This window comes from Chiloscyllium plagiosum, chromosome 29 (assembly GCF_004010195.1).
Source record: "Chiloscyllium plagiosum isolate BGI_BamShark_2017 chromosome 29, ASM401019v2, whole genome shotgun sequence".
Taxonomy (NCBI): Eukaryota; Metazoa; Chordata; class Chondrichthyes; order Orectolobiformes; family Hemiscylliidae; genus Chiloscyllium; species Chiloscyllium plagiosum.
In genome coordinates, this window is record NC_057738.1 from 9,409,639 (window position 1) to 9,433,072 (window position 23,434).

A 23,434-nucleotide genomic window follows, 5' to 3' on the forward strand; every position below is an offset into this window, starting at 1 on the left:
GAGGTCAGGCTCACTGGTCTATAGTTCCCTGGCTTGTCTTTACCGCCCTTCTGAAACAGTGGCACCACGTTTGCCAACCTCCAGTCTTCCGGCACCTCACATGTGACTACCAATGATACAAATATCTCAGCAAGAGGCCCAGCAATCACTTCTCTAACTTCCCACAGAGTTCTTGGGTACACCTGATCAGGTCCTGAGGATTTATCCACTTTTAACCGTTTCAAGGCATCCAGCACTTCCTCCTCTGTAATCTAGTTTTGCAAGATGTCATCGTCTATTTCCCTACAGTCTATACCTTCCATACCCTTTTTCGCAGTAAATACTGATGCAAAATACTCATTTAGTATCTCCGCCATTTTCTGTGGCTCCACACAAAGGCCAACTTGCTGATCTTTGAAGGGCCCTATTCTCTCCCTGGTTACCCTTTTGTCTTTAATATATTTGTAAAACCCCTTTGGATTCTCCTTAATTCTATTTGCCAAAGCTATCTCATGTCCCCGTTTTGCCCCCCTGATTTCCCTCTTAAGTATACTCCTACTTTCTTATACTCTTCTAAGGATTCACTCGATCTATCCCGTCTATACCTGACATATGCTTCCTTCTTTTTCTTAACCAAACCTTCAATTTGTTTCGTCATCCAGCATTCCTTATTCCTACCAGCCTTCCCTTTCACCCTGACAGGAGTATACTTTCTCTGGATTCTTGTTATCTAATTTTTGAAGGCTTCCCATTTTCCAGCCATCCCTTTACCTGTGAACATCTGCCTCCAATCAGCTTTTGAAAGTTCTTTCCTAATACTGTCAAAATTGGCCTTTCTTCAATTTAGGAACTTCTACTTTTAGATCTGGTCTATCCTTTTCCATCGCTATTTTAAAATGAATAGAATTATAGTTGCTGGCCCCAAAGTGCTCCCCCACTGATACCTCAGTCATCTGCTCTGCCTTATTTCCCAAGAGTAGATCAAGCTTTGCACCTTCTCTAGTAGGTACATCTACATACTGAATCATGCATCTGTCCAGACGTGCCTTAAATGAATCTACTGTGCCTGCCTCTACAACCTCTGCTGGTAACGTGTTCCAGGCACCTGCCACCCTTTGTGTAACGTACTTGCCGTGTATATCCCCCTTAAACTTTTCTCCTCTCACCTTGAAAGCATGACCTCTCGTTATTGAATCCCTCACCCTGGAAAAAAGCTTATCTCTATCTACCCTTTCTATACCCTTCATGATTTTGTAGACCTCAATCAGGTCCTCCCTCAATCTCCTTTTTTCTAATGAAACCAATCCTAACCTACTCAACTTCTCTTAATACTAGTACCTGCCATACCAGGCAACATCCTTGCAAACCTTCTCTGCACCGTCTCCAAAGCGTCCACATCATTTTGGTAATGTGGCGACCAGAACCGTACACAGTTTTCTAAATGCGGCTGAACCAAAGTCTTGTACAATTTTAACATAACCTGCCGGCTCTTATACTCAATATCCCGTTCAATGAAGGCAAGCATACCATATACCTACTTGACCACCCTATCCACCTGTGTAGCCACCTTCAGAGTACAATGGACCTGAACTGCCAGATCTCTCTGCTCATCAACTTTTCCCTAGGCTCTTGCGTTTACAGTATAGTTCGCTCTAGAATTAGACTTTCCAAAATGCATCCCCTTACTTTTGCCTGGATTGAACTCCATCTGCCACTTCTCCACCCAACTCTCCAGTCTATCTATATTCACCTGTATTCTTTGACAGTTCCCTATGCTTTCTGCTACTGCACCAATCATCGTGTCATCTGCAAATGTATTGATCAGACCAACAATGTCTTCTTTTGGATCATTTATATATATTACAAACAACAGTGGCCCCAGCACTGATCCTTGTGGAACACCACTGGTCACTTTTTCTCCATTTTGAGAAACTCCCTTCAACTACTACTCTCTGTCTTCTGTTGTTCAACTAGTTCTTTATCCACCTAGCTAGAACACCATGCACACCATGCGACTTCAATTTCTCCGTTAGTTTACCATGGAGAACCTTATCAAATGCCTTACTAAAGTCCATGTAAATGACATCTACAGCCCTTCCTTCATCTATCAACTTGGTCACTTTTTCAAAGAGCTCTATTAAGTTGTAAGGCATGATCTTCCCCACGCAAAACCATGTCGCTTATCACTGATAAGCCCATTCTTTTCCAAATATAAACAGATTTTATCCCTCAGTATCTTCTCCAGCAACTTACGCACCACTGACGTCAGGCTGATTGGTGTTTAGTTACCTGGAATATCCCTACTACCCTTCTTGTACAGGGGGATGTAATTGTTGTAATGTTCTTATCTCAGTGCCTGCATTGAATTGCATGGCCCTGTCACCCACCAACTTACCCCACTTTTACCCTCTGATTCATGATTCATTCCTTCCACAGCTTGGAATAAAAAATATAACATAATAAGAATAATTTATAATAATACAGTAATTAGTATTACAATGTAGTACAGTAAAAATAAGACTTTCCAATCATACTTATGGTTACTTGTGAATAATGCCACAAGATCAGCTATTATGCTGGAGGGAGAAAGGTTGGTAAAACTGAAATAACATCATAATCACAGCACACTTCATCAAAAGATCAGTAAATAGTAGTTCAAATGGAGGAAGGTGTCAAACAGATGATTTGCAGATAAACAGTTTTGAGGAGAATTTTGCAAAGGAAAAATGAGATGGGAATTTCAAAGTTGGCTACTGATAATATAATGTAGAATTTAAAAAGTATTATTGTTGTGATATGAGTTTTACAGGCAATGGCTCATTAATTGCTATTCTTGGTGACTTTGAGCAGGTCATTTAGGGCTGCCTTCTTAAACTACTATAGTCTACCCTGTGAAGGTTTTTTTTAGTATTTAGCGAGTTCCTATATCAGTATGGGTACCTGTTGAGAACAAATGAGAATGTCAATTGGTTAAAGTTGGACAAATTAAACCTTAGGATAAAGATTCTGGTGATATTATTGGGTTGGAGTAATGGCAGTGGAAGTATCTGAAATTAGTTTTGTATCTTACTTTAATTTTTATTTATTTATCTCATCAGGGGGTAAATCAGAATGTTAGTTTTTATTGTATACCTTAGCAAACATCTGTGGATTGGAGAAGAAGTCAAAGCCACTGTAACAGTACCACTGCACTAACAAAGGTAACTGTTCACAAACAATTTTGCACCTTCATGCAATTTACTCAGTATTGATGAACTTTGGACTAATCTTTAAAATATGCAAATGAGATGTATTTAAATATAAGGATGGATGGCATTGGGTTGGTCTCCAATCTGAGACAAATGCTACAGAAAATATGGTAAAAAGAGATCAGAGAAGCTGAGCTGACAGACATTGACTCGTGGTGTGCCACAGTGATCTGTGCTTGGACGCAACAATTCACAACATATATTAAGAGGGAAATGTCAATAAACTTAAATGAAAGATTTCAAAAAGGGAACTAAATGTAATACCTCCAGGCTTGCAGACAACACGAAAATGGGTGGGAGAGTGAGCTGTGTAGAGGATACAGAGATGCTTAATTGATATGGAGAAGCTTAGTGGGCAAATGCATGGCAGTTGAATCATAATGTGGATAAATGTGAGGTTATCTACTTTGGTAACAAATGCAGGAAGGTAGATTCTTATCTGAATGGTGATAGATTGGAAAAGGGAAGGTGCAACAACATCTGTATGACCCTGTATGCCTGTACACCAATTGGAGCCAGTGGTGAAGAAAGCAAATGATATGATTATTTGATTTGATTTATTATCACATGTACATAGGTGCAGTGAAAAGTTTTGTTTTGCTTGCAGTACAGGCAAATCATGCTAGACATAGTGCATAAGGCTAATAGAGCTGAAAATGTGTTGCTGGAAAAGAACACAGGTCAGGCAGCATCCAAGGAATAGGAGAATCGACGTTTCGGGCATGAGCCCTTCTTCAGGAATGAGGAAAGTGTGTCCAGCAGGCTAAGATAAAAGGTCGGGAGGAGGGACTTGGGAGAGGGGCGTTGGAAATGTGATAGGAGGTCAAGGTGAGGGTGATAGGCAGGAGTGGGGGTGGGGGCGGAGAGATCAGGAAGAAGATTGCAGGTTAGGAAGGCGGTGCTGAGTTCGAGGGATTTGACTGAGGAAACTAGAGAAATCTAAGTTCATCCCTTGTGGTTGGAGGGTTCCTAGGCGGAAGATGAGGCACTCTTCCTCCAGCCGTCGTGTTGCTATGGTCTGGCAATGGAGGAGTCCAAGGACCTGCATGTCCTTGGTGGAGTGGGAGGGGGAGTTGAAGTGTTGAGCCACGGGGTGGTTGGGTTGGTTGGTCCAGGTGTCCCAGACGTGTTCTCTGAAACATTCTGCAGGTTGGGTTGGTGGGGGGTGTGGATCTGACGAGGGAGTCACGGAGGGAGTGATCTTTTCAGAACGCTGATAGGGGAGGGGAGGGAAATATATCCTTGGTGGTGGGGTCCGTTTGGAGGTGGCGGAAATGACTACGGATGATACGATGTATATGGAGGTTGGTGGGGTGGTAGGTGAGGACCAGTGGGGTTCTGTCCTGGTGGCGATTGGAGGGGTGGGACTCCAGGGCGGAGGAACGGGAAGTGGAGGAGATGCAGTGGAGGGCATCGTCGATCACGTCTGGGGGGAAATTGCGGTCTTTGAAGAAGGAGGCCATCTGGGTTGTACGGTATTGGAACTGGTCCTCCTGGGAGCAGAAGCGGCGGAGACGAAGGAATTGGGAATATGGGATGGCATTTTTACAGGGGGCAGGGTGGGAGGAAGTGTAGTCTAGGTAGCTGTGGGAGTCGGTCGGTTTATAGTAAATGTCCGTGTTGCTGTGGGAGTCGCCTCATAAGGCTAATAGAACAGAGTGTGGAATACTATGTTACAGCTGCAGTGAACGTGCACAAAGAGCAAGATCAACATTAAACTTGAGAGGTCCATTCAGAAGTCTAACAACAGCGGGGAATAGTTGTTCTTGAATCTGTTGATACTTGTGTTTTAAGCTTTTGTTTCTTCTGCTTGACAGAAGAGGTTCAAAGAGATTATAACCGGAGTGGGAGAGGTCTTTGATTATGTTGGCTCCCTTTCCGAGCAGCAAGGAGTATAGATAGAGTCAATGAATGGAAGGTTGACTTGCGTGATGGACTAGGCTGTGTTCACAACTCTCTGGTTCCTTACTGTCCTGGACAGAGCAGTTGCCATACTTAGCCATGATGCATCTGGATAGAATGCTTTCTATGGCGCATCTGTAAAAATTGGTAAGAGTCTTTATGGGCACATTGAATTCCCTTCGCCCCCTGAAGAAATAGAGACATGGTGTGCTTTCATGACCATTACATCAATGTAGGTGTACCTGTAGTAGAGTGCTGCTGATCATCATGTCTAGGAGCTTGACACTCTCAACCATCTCCACCTCAGCTTTGTTGATGTAGGTAGGGGCATACCCTTCACCTTTCTTCCTGAAATCAATGACCAACTCTTTCGTTTTGTTGATGTTGAGGGAGAAATTGTTATCTTTACACCAAGCACACTCTTTCTTTCCTGTATTGTTTCATCATTGTTTGAGATCTGGCCTACAGCAGTGATGTTGTCAGCAAATGTATAGATGGAGTTCTGATGAAATTTGGCTACACTGTCATGGGTATACAGGAGTATAGTAAGGTGCTGAGCATGCAGTCTTGCGGGCCACCAGTGTTGAGGATTGACGTGGAGGAGGTGCTGTTGCCTGTTCTCACTGATAGCAGTCTGTGGGCCAGGAAGTCGAAGATCTAGTTGCAAGGTGCAGAGCAGAGACCTAGGTCTCAGAGTTTGGAGATTAGTTTGGTTGGAATTAGTGTTGAAGGCACAGCTACAGTCGATAAGTGGGAGACTGAAGTAGGTATCCTTATTATCCAGACATTCCTGGGAGATGGGCCAGGGAGATGGCATCTGCTGTGGACCTGTTGTGGCGGTAAGCAAATTGCAAGGGATCAAGGCAGACTGGGAGGCTAGAGTTGATATGAGCCATGACTATCCCCTCAAACCACTTCATAATTGTGGAGATCAGAGTCACTGGGCAGTAGTCATTGAGGCGTGGTACATGAGTTTTCTTTGGTGCCAGTGATGATGGCCTTCTTGAAGCAAGTGGGAACTTAGATCGTGATAAGGAGGTTAAAGATGTCAGTGAATACTCCCACCAGCTGATACATGTGGGATCTGAGTGCATGCCGGGGATTCCATCTGGACCAGTCATTTTCCAGGGATTCACTGTCATAAAGGCCAATCTGACGTCTGCAGCAATGACTGAGGGAACAGGTGCACCCGAGGCTGTCGGGGCAGATCTTCATGATGGCCTTCATTGTGAGAGGATTTGAGTACAGGAGCAGAGATGTCTTCCTACAGGGCTTTGGTGAGACCCACCTGAGATATTTGTGCAATTTAGGTCATCTTATCTGAGGAAAGACATTTTAGTTATGGAGGGAATACAACAAAGACAGATTTCTAGGATGGTAGGATTGACATATGAATAGAGACTGGTAGGTTAGGGCCTTTTTCAGTAGACTTCATGAGAATGAGGGGGAATCTCAAAGAAACTTATCAAGTTCTAGCAGGACTAGACAAGGTAAATGCAGGAAGAATGTTCTTGATGATAGACTGGGGAGTCTGTTGCAACGGTAGGCAAATTGCAGGGGATTGAGGCAGGCTGGGAGGCTGGAGTTGATATAAGCTGTGACTAATCTTTTGAATACTTGTGGAGGTCAGAGCTCGCAGACAGTAGTCACTGAGGCATGCTGTATGAAAATATAACATAAGTGAATACATGATGAAAGCAGGACCCTGGGAATTTCCGAGTATCATAATGACCTTGGTCTGCATGTCCACCAGTCAGTAGTGGGAGGAGATAAAGAGGTTAATAAGGCATTTGGGATACCTGCCTTCATTAGCTGAGGCATAGAATTTAAGAGCAGGGAGGTTATACTGGAATAAAGCATTGCTTTGGCCACAGCTGGATTATTGGTCCCAGTTCTGCAATCCACATTATGGGCGGAATGTGATTGCACTGGAGAAGGGGCAGAGGAGATTTAACAGGATGTTGTCTGAGTTGCAGAGTTTTATTTATGAATAGAGGTTGGATAGACTGGGATTGTTTTATTTGGAACAGATGTGACTGAAGGGTGACGTGATTGAAATGTATAAAATTATGAGGGATAAATAGATGAGAAGAGACTTTTCCCCTTTGTGGAGGCATTATTGACCAATGAGGTAGATTTAAGGAAAGGAAAGGAGTAGAATTTTTTTGAGGTGGTGTGAGGAAAATTGTTTTTTCACCCAAAGGATGGGGGGGGATTCTGAACTCACTGCCGAAAGGGTGGTAGAGGCAGCATCAGTCATAACATTGAAGATGTATTTAGATGTGCGGCTTGTGTTGCTATGGGCCAAGTGCTTGAAAATCAGGTTAGAATAGTTAAGTGGTTGTTTTTTGATCAACGAAGGGCATTTTTCTGTGCTGTCGGCCTGTTTGGTTCTATGACGCTATGCTAAGCTCACTAATGAAATGCTGCCTATGTCATCATCTGTCCTCATCCAATTTGCAACTGTGCCTTTGAGGTGAAAAATGGCTGTCACCATACCTGGAAGACCATGGTATGTCACCTGAAGGAGGCGGTCCACTTTTGTAGATGTGAGGCACTTTGAGGGATATAAGTATAAAACAAACACACTCTCATAATATAATTTAAGGATATCTGTAATCACATAATTCTGTACATGCATCGACTATCTCAACAAAAAATCCTGGCAACAAGCAATCTTCACATATAATTCAAATTACAATTTCATCCTACTCCTGACTGAAGCACAAGTAATCTCAGGCCAGCTGTGAAGATTTACTTTATTTTCAAAAGTCACAATCACTTTGCAAGGTTTCATAGCTTACAGAAAATGCAGTAGCTGCTCACTTCACATCTTGGCTCTAAAATGCCCAAACTGTTACCCTGTATGCGATGATGCTTTTGTTTTGTAATGTTTGTTAATGTTATAATTCTTGCTACCACACTTAATGTCCTCCTGAATATGTCCCAAACATCTTGAATTAGGTCAAAGATGTGCCAGGTCCATGTAGAGGCACCCCAGTGGCCTCCATGTTCCAATGTATTGAGGATGCTGTTTATCTGTTACTGTATGTGCACTGAAACTGCTGAAGAACTGCTTTGTTTCTGATATTGCCTGTATTAGCTCATTGGAATGTCTCCAATGGATGCAAACACTGAAGCTGTTATGGCCTCTGTGGCCACTGCATTAAGATCTTTTTTACAAGAATGGATGAGGAACACATGCCCAGAATCAACATTAACCTCCAGTGGATGTAGAGCATCCTCCTAATACAGTTTTCAGCAAAGATGCTCCAAAGATACAGGAGACCCGCAGTCACTTGTCTTCCATAGAATGTAGCCATGCAAATCAGAGATGGGCAGCAACATGGTATATGTTTAGAGGTAATGGTCAGAACACCAAGTCATGATACCCAGTCTATCTGCAATTCAACACTTTCCACTATGCCCAATAAAAGTCATTAGATACCCTTGAACATGAGATTTGCTTACAGGTCAGGTCTAGGGATTGGCTGCAGAACAGTACAGACAGAAGATGCCACTTAATCCTTGGATGCTTTGCACTGGACAACTGGAGAGCACAAACAAGTTATGTATTAGACATTGAGGATTCATGAGAGTTTCAGCATTGTACCAGTATAGGAAAATTAATGCATTCTTTGGAAGAAATAAAGAAACAACACCTTCAGCATCCTATAATATAGCAGTTTCAGCCAAAGCAATAAAAGCAGAACTGCTTTGTGAACCTTGTTTAGTGGAACTGAGTTGTGTGAAGGTACCTTACATTGACTGTAAATGTTTTGATACTGCTGTATCCAGCATCCCTTATTTAATCCCAATTGCAAATTCAGCTTACCAATTTGATCCTTTTTATGCTTTTCCTGGTTACATTTCATTTCCTGATGAAATCCTTCACAATATCCAATGCTCCCTCATGTAATTATGAAATACTTTATTGTTAGTATGGGCATTATGAAAAGGACGGCTGTTATTCAGACAGGTTAGAACATTGTGCAGCACTAAAGATGGCTAGTACATCTGTTTTCTTTCATCTAGCTGCAGCTAAAATGACAAGTCATTCACAACGATGATAAAAACAACTTCTTTTGTATTTACAGACCAGTTTTGTGCGCGCACAATAGGTTTTTTTTAATCTTTGCCTCCCAATACATGTAGGTGTAGTCCTCGGGTCTGCAGCTGGAGTGGAGGCAGCTTGCTCTGTTGTAGTTAGTATTTTGAAGTTTTGGACAGATGTCCCTAGCCTAGAGCGTCCAGACATGCTGAGCGTGTCCTCATCAGGTGCATATTCACCCTCCTCGGCTTGAGCTCCTGCAGCGTTGTTAACTGCAGGCAGGATGGAGGTGGCACCTTTGGAACATCCTGAGAAGAGACTTCTTGGGAGCCTGTACCTGGTTCCTCTTTCAACCTGTCTCTTTGTGAGGAAGGGGCACCTGGAGTGTGAGGTCAAGCACCATATTCTCCTACTGTTTTGCGTCTTGGTGATTACCATTAAAGGCTAGAATGATGGAGTGCAGATCTGGGCATATATCTGACAGACACTGAGTTGACTGGACCTATGATTGCCACCCACCTGTCCACTGAGACAGTGAGAAGCATGAATGCAAGACCCACCCTGTTGCGTATAGAGTTGGTGAATTCACCTAACCTTCAATTTAGTTTCTTGAATGTCTCTTAACAAAGTTATCTGCTGTTCCTGTGTCTGTTTGAACTTATGGCTGACACCATGGGGTCTTTTCCTGTCCTGGGCTGAACAGGTGCTTGTCCTCTGGCAGTCCTCCAAGTGCCTAAAGACATTTCTTCCATAGCAGCTAGAGAGGCATGCCAGCGATGTGGTCATCCAAATGTGCTTCAAACTGTAATCCAGCTGAAGAATCCATCCAGGTGTCAGTATCTGAATTGATGGAGAGTGCAGGAGAATGCTTCTTTTGAGTGACCTTTCTTTAGAGATGGTGGGGGAGATAATGAACTGAGGGACTGAGCACATAAGAGCAGAGACTGAGCAGATACTGCTCGTATCTGCAGGAGACAAGTGAGGGAATGAGTTGTAAAACAGGAATAGATGTTTTGGCGTATCATAAATATGAGAGAGCAGCACAGTACTTCACAGTGAATCTTACTTGGTTGCCAGTGTATGGAGTTTTTGGCATTGCTATATGAATGACTTCTATCTTCTCCTGCAAAGGCAATAATTTAGTCCTTGTTGGGGGTGAGGAGATGAATGTTGGGCAACCCACATCCATCTTGGCTCACTCTGAATACTTGTGGGATGTTTTATCCTTGAATAAGACAGAATGAGGGATTGAATGAGATGAAAGTGCTGTTACAACTATTAGTATTGCTGTAGTTGGGGAAAAGGTGGTGAGATGTTCTGAGTAGGCAGTGGGAGGCCATGCAGGTTTAGTGGTGTGAGAGGTTGGGGTGGGTGAGTGCAACTGAGGGAAGATGTTACATACAAGATGAGAATGGTAGACTAGAAGTCTTGGGAGGTTAGTGCAGTGGCAGAATTAGATTAAATGTGAGGTAGCAGAGAGAAGATGGTATTACTTACCCTTGGGATGTGCAGAAGGTCAATACTCATCTTCCTGTATTGCTGAGCGTTCCTCCGGTCTAGATATTTGCACTTACCTGGGTGGCAATTTCAGATCAGACTGTCCTTGTTGGTCAATGGAGTGCCAATTACCCTTTGAGTCGTGTCCTTTGGAATTGTGCAGCAACATACTGTGAATGGCAGTTCCTGGCTTGAGCCATTTGATCTGGTGGACAGCAATGCAAGCAGTGACATCCTGGTAGTGGCAAGTATGTCCGCCTCTGGTGAGCACAAGATAATGCAAGCATGGCATCATAAATGTGTCAGTGTATTGCATACATTATGAGGGGAGCAGTGCAGAATTGTTTGAGAAAGCTTTTAAAAGTTCACGGAGAGAAACCCTCCATGTGACTCCCCAAAAATTTGATATGTAGCTGATTTTTGCTAGACCCCAACCCTTAGTTACAGCAGCTGTTGCCAAAATGTTATTCCAAAGTTAAATTCTGCTGATTGCAAAATCTATTCCCTGTATAAGAATTTTAAATGGCTTGAGTGTAAAGATAACTGAAGGTGGCAAACCTCAGGATTTAGCAAAAATAAATTCTCCCTTATTCCTCAGCATTGTGCATATTTGCTCATACGTGAGAGGGCTGACACTCTTCAAAATATCCTGACTTCTGTTGGAGCATTTTAAAAACTTGTCTATTTCAAATTAGAGTTTTTGGATTTGGCTCAGAATAACTCGCTCCTGACTCCCCAAAGCTGTCCACCATCTACATGACACAAGTCAACAGCTTCAACAGAATTCAAGAAGTTTGATACCCTCCAGGACAAAGTAGCTCTTTGGCACCACATCCATAAGCATCCACCACTGAAGCTCAGTAGCAGCAGTGTTTAATATCTACAAGATTTGCTACACAAATTTGCCAATATCCTTAGGTAGCACTTTCCAAACCCATAACCGCATTCATCTAGAAGGATAATGGTGGCAAATTCATTGGAACAGTGCCACTTGCAAGCTCCACACAAAGCCACTTGCCATCTTGACTTGAAAATATATTGCTGCTCTATCACTGTCACTGGATCAAAATCCTGGGATTCCCTCCATGAGGGCAATGTGAGTCTACCACAGTACATGGACTGTAGTGGTTCAAGAAAGCAGCTCTCACCTTCTCAAGGGCATCTAGGAATGGGCAGGAAATGCTGGCTAGCAAGCAGTGCTCACGTTATAGAAGTGAATTTATAAAAAATTGTTGAATTTACGATCGGACGAACCATGACTTCAAAAATCAAAAAAGCCAAACAGTTAGACATTTGCCAATGATAGATTTGAGGAACCCATATTGTGAAAAATTTCCATTTGAGGTCGATTTTAAAGGCCAATGTATGAGTCATAAACATGCCTCACTAATTATTTGTTGTTGTTTAACAAAAAGGAAAGTGTAATGCAAATTCCCTTTTGTCACTGACTCTATGTAAAAGATTTTCTGTAATAGTTTGTTTATCTGCATAATCCAGCTGCCGTTTTACATACCGGCAGCAACAGCAAGTTGTATTGGTCATGTGATTTCTTCTTCCACCTTCAACTATCTAGAATTTATATATAGAACATTTCCATAAAAAGCAACAGATGATGCTGCTGGCTGTGGAAAGCTGTAATTCACTGCAGTTACGAAAGGACTGACTGAGAGCTGAGAATAACTACTTATGCCATTTCTATCCCTGTTGATTGCACATTCTGTGCTGCATTCTGTTTACAGTCATTTCTTGTAATGTTACCTCAAACGCAACTAAAATGTACCTACAAGAGAATCAAGTAACATAGCCTCAAATCTTTTGCAATTTGAACTGCTTTTTGCATGAAATTTCAGGCTTGTGACATGAGTGCTGCGTATTTCTCTCTTGCGATCAATCATAAAAGGCATAAGTTCACCAACTAAAAGTATTTTAATTTTTTTGTACACTATCCATTTGTACAGAATTGTTCTGTGTCTACATTTCAAAGAATTTCACTTGAAATTAATTTTATTTTTGTTGGTTGTTTATTTGCAGCTTGAGTTGTTTTTGTGACATGCCATGTGCATACTTCAGCATTCCCTAGTACATAGTATGGCAGGACGTTGTGAGCAGTCATGGGGACTAGACCTCTTTAGTGATATTAATGTTTGTGCCCTGTTGTGGCAACCTACTATTTCAACCAAAGGAGATTATTGGAATTCCTCCATTTCTGAAGCTTTCTGTCATTGAGTGAGAGACTCTTGTCTGGTGTAACATGCATAATAACAATGAAAAACAATAGATCCTATAATATTTAATACAAGACTTTCACAACCAGTGTGGTTAATGGTATAACTGCTTTCTGTTAACTCTCCAGGATCACAGGAAAAGAAAAAGGAAGTGGCAGGTGGTGAACCAAACAGCAGAATGTTATTCAGCCATCCCATGACAGATGCAATCTACCACTTACAGCTACATTTAACAACCTTTTTACTGAAATCAGATGCTTCAGTTATAAGACTCATGACTGAATATTTCTCACCTCACACTAATTGTCAGAAAGCTAAAGAATGCTGTTCTACTCTTTTGATTCAGTTAGTTCCGTTGCAGAAGTTAGTTCAGTTAGTTCCATTTCCTGCTCTTTCCCATTGACCAGCAAACTTTTTCCCCTTCATGTATTTACCCAATTCCCTTTCAAATGTGATAAAGCCTGTTTCCACCACCCTTTCTGGTAGTGCTTTCAGATCCTGACAATCTACTTTGTGATTTATTTTTTTCTTCTTGTCTCTCATCCTTTTGCCAATTACTTTAAAATTGTGTACTCTTATAATGGATCTTTCTACTAGAAACTATTGTCCCTTTTTACTCCAATCCTTCATGATTTTGAATACCTTTATCAATCATCTCTGCTTTAAAGAGAACCATCCCAATTTCTTAACACTGCTGAAGTCTCTCACTTCTTGTACCATATTGAAGTGCATTGAGGCTTTAACACTACTGTCTATTGGGTTGATTTCATGCAAATTCCTCTCGTGTCTGGAATACATGCTGTGTGTTATTGATGTGTTATGTAGCAGTTGGTCAAAGACCAAGACTGGAGACCAAATTTTGAATAATTTCTTCATTGCTTTAACAGTAACACTGTAAGTCAGAATATTAAACATTTAAGAGCATTTTATTTTCCTTTTAAAAAGGATGGAAAGCCTAATTCTTTGACTATCTTGTCTTGTGTAGTCCAGTTCAGGCTTCCCATCTTGAGTCCAAACTTGATTCAGCCCTTAGAGATGCCGCCTAGTTTGGTATGGAGGTGTACAATGCATTGGTTTAACAGAGTAGCCTTATACTCCTAGAAATTTCTTTTCAGAAATGTGGAACTCCACCCTTGCATACAGTAGAAGGGCCAGATTATCAATCTTCCATTTTATTCACTTGTGGGACATTGGTGTAGAAGGCTGGCCAGAACTTATTGCCTGTCTCAAGTTGTCTATGAGAAGATGTTGGTGAGCTGCATTTTTGAACCAGTGCAGTCTATGTGCTGTAGGCAGACCCACTGTTTGGGAGAAAATTCCAGCATTTTTACCTAATGGCAGTGAAGCAATGGCATACCAATTATGGGCATAAGTGGCGAAGTCTTGGATAAGCAATCCTCACTCTGATGCATCACCCTCCATGCCTTGACCGTACTAATAACAATAGGGTTCCAGCAGTGGTCCATAACTGTCCTCATCTTATCCATGAACAACAGGTTAATAAGAGGTTATTTTGCCTGGGAGCCTCGATATCCAGCCATATTGAGCCCGGATCATTACCTGCCCAATCGCACACAAAGGACAGCAGGGAACTCAATTGATACCTCCTGATGTCTGCGAAATCAACTCCTCCCCATTCTTGAGGCAACTGCAGTTTTAGTAAGCTTGATGAGGGGCCGCCCACTATGCCAGACAAAGAAACTAAACCAACCGATAAGTTTTTGTAGCATTGACCTGGAAAACATTATAGGGAGCATACGCGTGGGATAAAGCAAATGAGGAAGGACATTTATTTTAATGAGGGCTATTCGGCCCAACCATGAACATTGCCAGGACTGGAGGGTTTGAGTTATAAGGAGAGGGTGGAGCACAGGTGGTTTAGGGGTGACCTCATTGAGATTTATAAAATCATGAGTGGAGGTAAGGATTATAGCAAAGGGCTGTTCCTCCCATCTCTGGAGATCCTGCCTAATATTGTCGAGCAAGTGAGCAAAATTAGTCCAAAAAAAACAATCAAACTTGGTGGTAATAAAAATACCTAGGTATTGGAACCTCGCTTGTGACCACCTAAAAGGGAACATAGGGCCACCTTCAACCTCTGGCACTTCTCCGAGGTTTCCCAAAGGCATAGCCTCCGATTTTGCAAAGTTGATCTTGTATCCTGAAATAGCCCCAAATGAATTGATAACATTGTATCAGATGGGGTACGGATGTCATCGGGTTTGATAAAAACAAAAGGACTTCATCCGCATACAGTGTAATCTTGTGTACCCTCAATCCCACTTCCATTAACGTATGTAGATGTTCTGATGAATGGCTTCTACCAGTGGTTCTATTACCAACATAAACAACAACGGTGAAAGAGGGCAGCCTTGATGACTATCCTTACCAATCCTAAAGTTCCCAGACTTGATCCCGTTGGTGATGACTGCGGCCAGAGGGTGGCGATATAAAACCTACACCTACCTAGCAAAAACCCCACCCAACCCAAATCTCTCTAAGACATAAAAGAGATATGACCATTCCACCCGGTCAAATGCTTTCTCTGCATCTAAGGAAATCACCAACCCCTGAATCGATCGTTGCTGACATGCTTGGACCATACTCAGCAACCTTCTAATATTATTAGAAGATCTACGGCCCTTATAAAATCTGTCTGGTCCTCTTTGACAATATGGGCAACACCTTCTCCAATCTCAGCACCAAGATCTTAGAATCTTGAAATCTGAATTTAATAGAGAGATAGGCCTGTATGAGGCACAATCCTCAAGAATGTTCCCCTTCTTAGCCTGTGAGAAAAATCTGTTTTGCTGAATTTGCCTTTTCCAAGGGTGTTTAATGGGATGCTGTTACGTTGGAACAGTTTATGATTGGTAGTGAAATAATATTTTGTTAAACATTTTGATTGTTTTTTTGTTTGTATTTTAACTGTGTTGTGAGAATAAACTGTTTTGCTTAAAGCATCTGGAACACAGCACTTTACACTTGCTTTTAAATAAAAGTTGGGGTCTAGGCTATCTCCTCGATATATTTTGTGGGGTTTTGTTCTGGTCCATAACATTAAGAGCTTTAAACTGCATATTATTTCATGTTCCTTTTTTGTACAAACTGCTCTCCCCTTCTTGAGCTTTGTTGGTTGTTTCACGATGCGTTTTTACCACGTAAAAATAAATTAATTGTGAATAAAGACAACGATGGATTGGAAATAAAGGTTCTGACTTTGAGGAAGGCTGATTTTAATAAGACAGGATCTGGCAAAAGTGGGCTGGTTCCTGCTACTTGCAGGAAAATCCACATTAGAGCAGTAGGAAACAGCAAAAAGATAACACTGAGAGTTCAGAGCTAACATGTTTCCATAGAAGTGAAGGGTGGGACTAACAAGTCTAAAGAATCAAGGGATGTATTGGATTGGATGTGGGAAAAGAAAGAAGCTTATCACAAACACTGAAGACCCAATACATGGATGCTGTGGAAGAGTAAAATAAGTGCCTGGAAAAAAAATTTGTAGACCAAAGAGGGGACATGAAGTAACACTGGTAGGTAGCCTTAATGAAAACCCAGCACTGCTTTATAAGTATATTAGGGGTAAGAGAATAACCAGGGGAAAAAGTAGGACCCATTAGGGACCACAGTGGAAACCTGTGTGAAGTCAGAAGACATAGTTGAGATTTTAAGTGAGTACTTTCTATCTGAATTCAAAATTGAGAAGGATGATGTAGGACCAGTAATCAGGGAAAGGGCTGTGATATACTTGAATAAATTAGCATTGAGGGGAAGGTGGTATTGGCAATTTTAGTAAGTTTGAAAGGGGATAAATATCCATGGTTCAGATGAGATGTATTCCTGGCGACTTTGAGCGGCAAGGGAGAAGATTGCAAGATTGCTCTGACATTAATTTCTCTGGTAACAGACGACTGGAGGATAGCTAATTCGCTACAATTATTCAAGACAGATGGTTGGGATAAACCAGAAAATCATAGGCCAGTGAGCTTAATGTCTATGGTAGAGAAACCATTGGAAAAAGATCTGAGGGATAAAATGACTCGCCACTTGGAGAGGCAAGGATTAATCAAGAATGGTCAGCATGGCTTTGTACGGGGAAAGATCATGTTTCTCAAGTATGTTTCAATTTTTCAAGGAGTTAATTGGATGTGTAGACGAGGGTAATGCAGTTGATGTAGTCTGTGGTTTCAGTAAAATTTTTGATAATGCCTCGCATGGCAGATTAGTTAAGAAGCTTTAGAGCCCTGGGCACACAGGGCAAATTGGATCCAAAGGAGCAAGAAGAATAGGATGATGGTTGAAGGATTTTTTTTGATTGAAAGTCTGTCCAGTGGTGTAACACACGGTTCAGTATTGGGATCCCTGCTGTTTGTTGTGTGTGTTGATGATCTAGCCATATGATATGATCATATGATGAGATATGATCAGTGAGTTTGCAGATGATGTGAAAATTGGTGGTGTGGTCAATAGCAAGGGAGAAATCATAAACTATAGGATGGTATAGACTAGCTGAACAGTAGCAAATGGAATTTAATCCTGAAAAGTCTGAGGTGATGCATTTTGGTAGGACTAATCATCCAAGGGAGTATATGTTGAAGGTAGGACCCTAGGAAGTACAGAAGATCCAACGGACCTTGGTGTGCATCCATAGATGCTTGAAGGCAACAGGGCAGGTAGATCAGGTGAATAAGAAAGTATATGGGATACTTATCTTTATTAATCAAAGCATTGAATTCATGAGAAAGGCGGTTTTGATGGAGTTGCATATAATGTTAGTTAGCAGTTGTGTGCAGTCTGGTCGCCACACTATAGGAAGGATGTGATTGCACTAAAGAGGTTGCAGAGGACATTTACCAGGTTGCTACCTTGGCTGGAGCGATTCAGCTCTGAAGAGAGACTAGATAGGCTAAGGTTGTTTTCCTTCAAGGAGATAGGACTGGGGGAGATCTGATTGAGCTGTACAGAGGTGTATGCGGGATTCACTGGATAGGTGGGGAGAAATATTTCCACTTAGTAGAGGAGTCAATAACCTCAATCTTTTGAGGAAAAGATTTGCTGATTGCACTATTAATTTGTTGTGCAAAAAATTCAAAATATCACTACATCAACTATTTACAGAAAATATTAAGTACTTGTTAAAACTGACTTGAGTGTCGGGCTGTGCCAACGGTTTCCCACCCACTCAATCACTTTTGTATCATGTTCTAGGGCAAGAAATTCATTACTTCAATAGCAGTGATTGCCTCCTAATGGAGAAATGTGAAATCTGACAATAGATTGAAATATCTGAAGGGCTTATCCCTACCAGTGAGGGATTACTAAACTGATTAAAACATCCATCCATCTCCTTTTATAAAACTGGCAAAAATGTTAAGTATTGATTTCTTAAAATCCTTACAGAAAACGAGTCATAGAGTTGTGCAGCACAGAAATAGACTCTTCGGTCCATCTTGTCTGAGTTCATCAGACATCCCAAATTGACCTAGTCCCATTTGCCAGCATTTGGTCTATATCCATCTAAACCCTTCCTATTCAAGTACCCATCCAGATGCTATTTAAATTTTTAAAATTATACTCTCCTCCACCACTTCCTCTGGCAGCTCATTCCATACATGCACCTTCTGTGTGAAAAACTTGCCCCTCAGGTCCTTCTTAAATCTTTCCCTTCTCACCTTAAACCTATGCCCTCTAGTTTTGGACGCCCTCACCTTAGGAAAAAGATGTTGGCTATTCACCCTATCCATGACCCTCATGATTTTATAGACCTCAGTAAGGTCACCCCTCAGTCTTCATGTTCCAGGGAAAATCTCCACAGCTTATTCAACCTCTCCCTTATTCCTTAAACCCTCAGGTCCTGAAAGATGCTTGTAAATCTTTTCTGCACCCTCTCAAGTTTAGCAACATCCTTCCTAGAGAAAGGCAATTAGAATTCTACGCAGTTTTTAAAAATATCCTGTACAGCTGCAACATGACTTCCCAACTTCTATGCTCAGTGTTCTGACCAGTGAAGGCAAGCGTGCCAAATGCTGTCTTTACCTTGTTTACCTGCGACTCCACTTTTGAGGAACAATACATCTGCATCTCTAGGTCTCTTTGTTTGGCAGCATTGTCCAGGGCCTTACCATTAATTGTGCAAGTCCTGCTCTGGTTTATCAAAGTGCAACACCTCACATTTATCTAAATTAAACTTCATTTGCCACTACTTGGCCTTTCGCCCTCTATCTTTAAGGTCCCTTTGTACTGTGAGATAATCATCTTCACTATCCACTACACCACTTATTTCATCTACAAACTTTCAAACCATGCCTCCTATGTTCATATTCAAATTATTTATATAAATGATGAAACGCAGTACCGATCCTGGTCACAGGCTTCCAGTCCAAAAAGCAACTCTGTGCTACCAGTCTTTGTCTTCAAGCCAATTTTGTACCCTGTTAGCCAGCTCACCTTGACTTTTCTATATATTATTAATTATGTGTCCGGCATTTTTGTTTTGCACATTCCTAGATTGTAAACAAGCAGAATGTATTTTAAGTGAAAAAGAATAAGAGCTACAATTCTAGATATTTTACTGTATTAGTTTTCTAAAAAATAGACTATTCCCACTCAATTCAAAGTTGCTTTGTTTGAATTGTTAATTTAACCACAGCAAATGTAATTGTTCTGTAAGTTTTTGAATTTGAATTGGTAACTTTTTTTGCATAAATTAAGATTAATTTGTTAGAATTTACATTCATAGAATTTTTTTAAACTGAGCCTTCTCACTGCCCTTCATCCCAGTGCACTGGGAATTGTAACAATTTCAGCTTCTGCATTCTAAAGCTTTTTTTCTCCAAAATGGTCAAAACTTAAACTGTCTGAACATGAACAGGAAATTCTTTATTAATCTGTATTGAATATATCTGTACAAAGATTTATAAAAGACACAGTCAGTGATAAAATGCGGGTCAGACAAATATTAAATCAGCCTCATTGTAGCTTATATTTTGTTGACATTTTCCCTGAACATTTTACCTTGTTTACTCTCCCAGAATGAGATGAATACAATTCTAAAGCCCATATCGGACAGAATTCAGGAGGTCCAGAACTTTCGAGAGAAGAATCGTGGCAGTAAGATGTTCAACCATCTGTCAGCTGTTAGCGAGAGCATCGCAGCACTGGGGTGGGTTGCAGTGGTAAGTGGGAAGATTTTTTAAGAAATTAATTCAGCACATTGAGGGAGAGTTTTTTCAGAGAATCACGACTCCAGCGTTGCAGATAGGAAAAAAAGTTACTGTTTGTTAGTAACTATTACCCTCCTTAATCGATCTGCATTTGATCAGTGCATGATAAGCCTGTGCTCAATTTTGCATGGCTTTTTTTTCAAAGAAAATAAATGCATTCAATAACCCCTATGAGTGTTTTAAAGTAGGAGAATTAAATCTCCAGCACTTTCTGCACCACATTGACAAATCTCAAGTTGTCCACAACTTCCCTCAACCCAGAGATCAGATTGCAAATTTAAAACTAGTGCATGGGAACTGATTATACTGCAAACATAGACCAAACATCTGTTCTGGAAATATAAGAAAACGTGTAGGCCATTCAGTTCCTCAAATCTGTTTTAACGTTCAGTTAGATTATGGATAATCTGTATTACAACTCCCATCACAGAATTATTACGGCACAGAAGGAGACCATTTGGCTTATCAGGCCTGCACTGACTACTTGAATGATCATTTTGAATCAGTGTCATTCTTCTGTCTTTCCCCATAACTTTGAATTCAGTATATTGTTTCAAATAAAATTTTCCAACTTCTTTTCCACATGCCTTAATGAATCTGAATAACAAAAACCTATCAATAAGTTTTGAAATTTCACTTTGGTTTTGGGGGAAAAAGTTCCATATTTTTACTACTCTTGCCACATGTTCCAGTTTTATAAACTAACCATTAAGGTCCATTCAGCTTGATTTTATTTTCATTCAGAATTCTTACTTACTGGTTTGGCTGATTTGAACATTGTTGGCCTGATATTTGGAATGGGTTGGTTTTACCGTTAATCCCCATGATAAAGGGAAGTGCCCTCCACATCGAAGCACCCTCCCTCTTAAGCACTCATTCCCAATTGGAGCACCCTTCATCTTATGTTACCTTTTTTTTTCTGCTGCTGCACTTATCTGTCTTGCCTCTCCGTCACCATCCCAGGTGCTCCCTCCCTCCCTGGCCTTTTGCAAATCTACCTTCACCACTCACTTATAGCCCACTTCAACCCTCACCTCCCAGCCCTTGTGCCATATCTTCTTCTGGTCCTTGTGGATAGATCCCCCAGAGCATCCTCAGCTCCCATCACCTTAATCTGTGGGACTTGACCAGCACCCCTCTGAGGCAGGTCTTGCACCACAAAATATGGATGTTTGTCTAAATCGCTTAATTTTCCAATGAGCATTAAATGGTTAAAGGGAGTTGTCAAGGCATATGTTTTCTCCCAGCTGTTCAAAAGATTGTCCAATATTTCTCAAACTCACTTTGTGAAGCGTCCTTACACTCATGAAGCAGAAAACGTTATCATTCTGTCACTCCAGATTGAAATGGAACTCCTATTTTAGTGATGGAAAGAAATGTGTCCACCTCTTTATGTCCACCTATGGCACTACATACACAGTGTAGAAACAGAAGAAGGTCTACTTTTGAGTTAACCTCTTTTGGAATGGTGAACAGATCCACTTGGGATGGGGAGCATAGGTAATTGGCATTAGGAAGCTATCAAAGAAAACAGTTGTCTTTAATATGAACCTGATGTGAATGGCAACAATAAAATTTAAGGAATATGGAATTGACAGAGAATAGGACACCGTACTGTCTCATTAAAAAATGTCATAATCAAAGATTGAACAATCAATTGTAACCAATATTACTAATGTGAATTTTAAAACATGGAGCTACAGCATTGTTTATCAGAATTGGTATATGTCTTGTGAGGCAGAGGATAGCAATTGATAATTAATCAATTTGTAAATCCCTCCAATGTGCCAGGGCAAGTGCTAAGAATGGACCGATCTCTAGTTCAGCCATATATGATATCGAGTGTCGCCCTCAAGCGGCCACCTCTGGTAACAAGCTGGTGACCTATTCCAGGAGAAACTAGCCCTGGAAACATATGAGCACGTTCTTTGTCTGCCTTGCATCATTAGGCACGGAAAATAAATAAATATAAATGAAATTTCGAAATAGAAATCTTTAGGGGTCTGTTTAGACTTCATGATGGTATTAACATATGATAGATTTATGTGCGAGAATAGAGATTTCCACTATGTTCACTTTGCCTGGTGTTCAGATATGTAAGGCTGTATCTAACCGTTTACTGTAGTAGTGACACTCAAGAGTTTGGCTATTCTATTTTGAATATATCATAATAATGTTTTAAGATTGACTGTTAAGCTATTACCTATTAGTTAAGTTAACTATTAAATTAACCTTTTGAAGATTTTAAGTGATCTCTATTTTGGTAGTTACATTTCTACTGAAGTAGCTCACTGCTCATTTATTTAAACAAAACTTGATTGGATGAAATATTGATGGAAGAGTGGAGTGGGGTAAGTTGAATAACTTGCAAAAAATTATCACAGGCATGATGGACCATATAGTCCATCCATTCTTTGAATATATCAAGACATTAGAGGCATCAGCCTTACTGGTTGGTTAACAAATTAATAAACAGTTTTCTGTTGAATCTTATGTGTCCTTTGTTTTTCCAAATTTCTATCTTCTATGTATCCTACTCCTAATTTTTTTTATTGTAAATTTAGGCCCCTAAGCCAGGTCCTTATGTCAAGGAGATGTATGATGCTGCCACCTTCTATACTAACAGGGTGTTAAAGGAGTACAAGGAGATGTAAGTTTGCCTTTCTTGTTCTCTAAGCTATATGATATATTTAGTTTAAATTTGTTGCCTGCAGATACTATGGGGTACAAAAAAAATGGCAAAAAATTTCGAAGATGCTTGAAAACAAATTGAAGGATTTTAGTAATAACTTATTCAATGTTATATCTTAGCAAGGTAAGATTCAGTTAGAAAACTGTAAACATAAGGGATTTATTTAGAGATTAATATGTTGGCTTCTTGTAGTTCCATCGAACTTCCCAATTCACAGCCATCCACACAAATATCTGCAGGCCCAAGGAATTTCCACTTCATCTCCACCGAAAGCAAGAATCACCATTTAAAGAAAAAGTAAAATATCAAAGCTATGTGTTGCTAGTTAGGATTTCCATGAGGATACAAATGTCTTGTCAGATGGTCATAGAGTCATAGAGATGTACAGCATGGAAACAGACCCTTCGGTCCAACCAGTCCATGTTGACCAGATATCCCAACCCAATCTAGTCCCACCTGCCAGACCTGGCCCATATCCCTCCAAACCCTTCTTGTTCATATACACAACCAAATGCCTTTTAAATGTTGTAATTGTATCGTCCTCCACCACATCCTCTGGCAGCTCATTCCATACACGTACCATTTGCTTTCCCAAAATGCAGCACCCCGCATTT

The 23,434-nt window shown here is 40.8% G+C and overlaps 1 protein-coding gene across 2 annotated transcripts in view; it reads left to right on the plus strand.

Moving 5' to 3' along the window:
- Positions 1–23,434, plus strand: part of cap2 (cyclase associated actin cytoskeleton regulatory protein 2) — a 236,921-nt gene that overhangs the window by 152,582 nt on the left and 60,905 nt on the right. For both annotated transcript variants that reach the window (XM_043719122.1, XM_043719123.1), the window contains exons 5-6: positions 19,937–20,080; positions 22,693–22,778. In XM_043719122.1, coding sequence (XP_043575057.1) covers positions 19,937–20,080; positions 22,693–22,778 — 230 coding nt within the window. The remainder of the gene's footprint in view (positions 1–19,936; positions 20,081–22,692; positions 22,779–23,434) is intronic.